This window comes from Nymphaea colorata, chromosome 5, assembly GCF_008831285.2.
Source record: "Nymphaea colorata isolate Beijing-Zhang1983 chromosome 5, ASM883128v2, whole genome shotgun sequence".
NCBI classification, from domain to species: Eukaryota; Viridiplantae; Streptophyta; class Magnoliopsida; order Nymphaeales; family Nymphaeaceae; genus Nymphaea; species Nymphaea colorata.
Window position 1 is genome coordinate 11030324 of NC_045142.1, and position 5316 is coordinate 11035639.

Sequence of the window (5316 nt, forward strand, 5' to 3'; positions counted from 1 at the left end):
CTAGGAGCTGGTGTTGCAGTCAAAGGCTCCCTTTCCTTTCCTTTTTCATTCACTAAGCAAAGCCTAAGCCTAAGATTGAATTTCGTATGGTTTCAGTTGTTGGTGGTAGGAGAGCTGCATGCATGCAGCGATAGCAGGGGCGTAGCCACGAGGCAAACTGTCATACAATACATTAAATATAATTTTTGAAAGTTTTCTACAAGGGCTAATATCTATTTTTGAAAAGTTTTACGAGGGTCAAACTCATTTTTTAAAAATTTATTGAGTAAATTTTGCTTTTTCAAAATGTAAAGAGAGGGGGAGAGACGAGGAGGGGTGGGCTGCCAAAAATGTTAAAGTAGTTTAAAAAACAAACAGAAAAATATATTAAAATTATTTTTTAATATATACATTAAAGACTAGGTAATACTTAATGGTGCTCTTAAATTGCTGTAAAATCAAACTAATTTGCTTCCAATTCCATTTTCGCATGATGAATCACGACATCACTTGTCAAAATTTTGTATGTGGTTGCGAAATTTGTTTATTTTAGTGTATAGATTTACATGTAAGTTCCCGTTTTCAACTATTAGCTTTGTACTTAAATTTCTGTGGGTCATCATGAACCCCTGCTTTTACTAAAGGATGAAAGAACTGAATTCTTTTGTAATTCGATTACTTGAACTAGAAGATGCGGTAGATATCGGCTGACAAACCGCCGGCCTCGGTGCCGGAGATGGCGACGCTGCTGCAAGGTCAACCGGACTTGCCATTTCGCCGGTGTGAATTTCGCAGAGGACCACAAGAGAGGCAAAAAAAGGGAAAAGGTGTGCCGAAAGCAACGGATTCCAAGTTGCCCTTTGGGCCCTTTTTTCCTTCTTTGAAAGCCAGCGAATCAATTTATGTCTGCTTCGAAACTCGGTCTCCGGGGGATGTTTGTCCACGTCAAGCAAAAACCGGCAACTTGCCGGTGGGACCTCTGCAAGGTCAATCCACACCGCCGACTCTATTTTGAATAACAAAACAAGTTTGAATGTGTTTCCGTAAAACTTTACTTCTAAAATTATTCTGGAAAAATGACAGATACGTGCTCGGGTTTGACACTTTCCCCTTGCTGTAAATCTTTTCCCGAAACTTCAACATCATTTCATATATATATATATATATATTTTTAAATGAATCATTGGGGCAAGTGGTCCTCTGCCCACTCCCATGTTCCTCATATGCTACCTTCTTCTCCGTTATCGAATATTTATGGCACTAAATATTATATAAAAATAGGAAGGGTTTTGATTTCCTTCTGTAATCTGGTTTCCTTCTTCTTTGCTTCTCACAAAAGAAGAGAGAGAGAGAGAGAGAGAAAGGGTAGGCGAGATAAAAGGAGAGGCGAGATTGTGGAAGGAGAGAGGAAGTCATGGAAGTCTTCTGCCTTCAAACCTTACTGTGGAACCGAGTCGCCTCTGCCGCCCACCTTCCTTCTTCCCTCATCGGCGCCAACCATACCGCCGCTCGGTTCTGCTCTCGATAGTCCTCTTCTTTTCAAACCCTAACAAAACGTCCTTCTTCTTCTTCTTCTTCTTTGATTTTGTCCTTTGTGAGGATCCAACAGAAACAGGAAAAGAAGTTGGTAGCCGAGAAGTTCTTGAATTCTTTTGTTCTTTGTGGAGCAAATTTGGTTTGGTTTTCTGTTGTTCTTTTTGGGGTTCATCGTTTTCTTTGAGTTTCAGTTTGTTGGTAAGAGGAAAATGGAGCCAATGGGGGGTCACAAAGTGACCAACCGCGTCCGGAACTTGGTCGTCCGAGGACTCATCTTAGGCGTCGCTGTCCTCCTCCTCCGCTTTGTTTACGTCTTTTCAACCACTTCGTCCTTCCAGGACGCCGTCGGCCTGTCCTGCGACGCCGCCGGCTTCTGCCTGTTCTCCGCCTCCGGGACGCTCAACATCGTGGGGATCGGCGGTCACCAGCGCCCGCATTCGGCCTCCGCCGAGCACCTCGCCGTCGATCCGGCCGTCCGGAAGCTCTGGACCAGCAAGGAGTGGAGGCAGAGGATCGACGCCTACTCTGCGGTTTTCCAGAACCTCACGCAGCGAGGCTATCTATCCCGACTCTCTAAGACCCTGGTGGTTCCGGTCGGAAACCGGGAGGAGGCCGCCGCGCAGCAGGTGCTTGCCTTGAGGGAGGTCGGAGTCGTCGACTCGATCGGCGTGGGGAAGAAGGTACATCGCCCGCTGGTCGTCTACGGCGACCCCTTCCGGCATCTGCCCTTCGAGGACGACACCTTCGACTTCGTGTTCGCCGGCGAGGGCGTGATAGATTCGATGCCCAAGAAGGTGGAGGAGTTCGCGGCAGAGATCGGCCGGATGATCAGGCCGGGAGGGATCGCCGTCATCCATGCCCTTGCTGCCAAAGACATGTATAGTCTCAATTCTTTCTTGGATTTGTTCAATTGCTGTAAATCTGTGAAGAGTAGGAAGTCTGGATCTTTTACGGAATTCATTTTGAAGAAGCACACCATTCGCCGCCTGGGCGCTGGAAAATCGGCCCCTCCCGGCGATGAATCGAGCAATAAGAGCAGCGTTTGCTCTGCTCCTGAATGGAAGAAGGGTCTCGTCAAAAGGGCAGAGCCTTTGATCATGGAAGAGCCGTTGAAGCCATGGATTACCTTGAAGAGAAATATCAAGAACATCAAATACCTCTCGTCCATGGTGCAGATCTCATACAAACGCAGGCACGTCTACATAGACGTGGGATCTCGATCATATGGTTCGAGTATCGTTGGATGGTTCAAGAAGCAGTACCCCAAGCAGAACCGGACGTTCGAGATCTTCGCCATCGAGGCAGACCATACGTTCCACTATGAGTACGGGACGAAGAAGGGAGTGCAGCTACTGCCGTATGCTGCATGGATCAGGAACGAGACACTGCTGTTCGAGATCAATGGTGGTGGCGATGAAGATGGGGAGAAGGGGAGGGGTATGGGTAGGATTCGAACTGGTGGGGAAGACTCAGAAATGGCGGAGGAATCAAGGGAAGTGTTGAAGGTTCAGGGATTCGATTTCGCAGAGTGGCTGATGGGTGCTGTGAGCAAGAAGGATTTCGTAGTGATGAAGATGGATGTGGAAGGGACGGAATTCGATCTCATGCCGAGGTTGATTGAGACAGGAGCCATATGCTTGATCGACGAGGTTTTTCTGGAGTGCCATTATAATCGGTGGCAGAGGAGCAGCCGCGAGAGGACCAAGAAGTATAAGAGTACATACAGCGACTGCATGAATATATTTACCTCTCTGAGGGAAAACGGCGTTTTGGTTCATCAATGGTGGTGAAGGCCTGGGAGGAAAAATTCTATCCCATGCATTCGTGATCCTTTCAATGGTGAGTAGCTGTTGTTCTATTGTCTTTTCAGGAATATATTTTCAAATTGTATCTTCCTTCCTTCACTTTCTCACATCTACAGATTAGTTTTCTCTATTTTTTCTTTTTCTTCTTTTGGTGGTAAAGATAAATTTATTTGATGTTAAAAAGTAGATTTCACATTCAATTGAAAATCTCCCCTTTATTATATAGCCTGTAATCTGTCCAGTGTTTCCACAAGTTTGCCAGGAAGAGAAGAAAGTTGGGTTAAATTCCACAGAGCCAAGTGTAAATTCCTTTCTGTATTGTCAGCGCTGTTGTTTAACTTGCGAGATACTGTAACTTTAAATTGTGTGGTGAATTGAAGTGTGTACTTAGCAATCTGAGGTTTTGTGAAATTGATGGTGTTGAATCGAGTAATTAGGTTGCGTTTGATTGCACAATTAATAGAGCAAGATTTTTTCTCTTATGGCGCTTTCATATTTCCTTGTCATACTAAACTGTGGATCTGTGCAGGAAAAGATGTTCATGGTTTCTTGAAGTTGTGATGTAAAAATGATATGACAAGATTGTACTATACAATAGGGATGGATAAGCTCATGGATGTGAACTGCTTGTCAGATAGCAAAATCACCCCAAATCTCTTTCTGGTTAATGACAAATTACTAGCTGCTACAATTCTTTACCTGTGAGTCTTCTCTCTGGATGCAGGTTTTGGGAATTGAGTCGTTTGGCAGTGAAGTTGACCTCAGTAAAGAAAATATTTTTAACGAAAAATCATTCTCAGCTATAAAGTTCCGGATTTAGTAGCTTGAATTAGAATGCAAAATTGGCGGTTAATAAAAAACTTCTAGCTTAAGCATGTTTTTCAGTTTTTGTTATACTGCTAATGGATGTGCTGTTGTAAAATTTTTCTGTTTTTTAGGGGCTGTTTGACAAAAGGAACATTCCAAAATTGTATGGATTCATTAAATACTTTCACAATGTTCCATGAATCTGCCCCTTTTGTTAGGGCATATACATTAAACATATACATTAAACACTAACAAAGTATTCCTCCTTCCAAACAGCCCCGTAATCTGTTGTAATTCTGCTCAGCGCTGGGAGAGATGTGCTACATTTTTGGTCCTCTTCTGATTTTTTGGGTTTGAAGTGAAAGATTTGTTACATTTTTGGTCCTTTTCTGATTTTTTTTAGCGAATGGTTTTAATCTGTAGTGGTAATGTTAATGCCAACTCTTTTGTAGTTTAGCTTTTTTCTTATATGGTTTGGTTCGAAGTTTCTTTCAATGAATTCCTTGATGTTTCGGAGTTCCTTTCTTTGAATTCCTTTCGGTTCTCCATCTTTCTCCTCAGCTCAAGTTTCAATACCATTAGCAGAGGAGCATCAATGAAAATCGAACAAGAAATGTATGATGAGTTGTGCTAAGGAGTGGTTAAACCACATAAATACCCATCTGACATTTTTCAATGCCAATAGTAGTGCTGATGAGAATCAAATAAGAAATGTGGACCAGCCATGCTATCTTTTATTAGAGAGAGAGCCTATAAAATGAGAATGCATGACAAAATTTGGTCGACATGAAGTCTCCTCGTGAAGAGAAAGTGATTAGAAGAAACGGCAAAGTCACTCAACAACAAATGAAGGACGACACCATAATCGAATAGCAAAGTCGACCAAGGCGTGTCACAGAATTCGACGATAAGAAGGTGCTTTTTAAGACTTTGCTGTCATGCTTCTCTCAAATGCATCACCAAGACGATATTAACCACAACCAAAGAGAAAATTCTTCCAAATGCATCACCAAGACTATATGAACCACAACCAAAGCGAGGAAAAAAAAATGCCACAAAGAGAGAGAGAGAGAAAAGGAAGATGAAGTTCTCGTATGGTTAATTGAATATTTTAGAAAACACACTCAAGTTTCCATTAAATAACTTTTCTTTCTTTCAATTACATAGAAAACAAGAAAAGAATCAAAAT

General features: G+C 42.7%; 1 protein-coding gene across 1 annotated transcript; it reads left to right on the forward strand.

The window, feature by feature from the left end:
* The first annotated feature begins 1215 nt into the window (after positions 1-1215).
* On the forward strand, positions 1216-4595 carry LOC116254778 (uncharacterized). The gene has a single exon (XM_050077984.1). The coding sequence runs from the start codon at positions 1725-1727 to the stop codon at positions 3303-3305; it is 1581 nt and encodes a 526-aa protein (XP_049933941.1). The 5' UTR covers positions 1216-1724; the 3' UTR covers positions 3306-4595.
* The last annotated feature ends 721 nt before the right edge of the window (positions 4596-5316 follow it).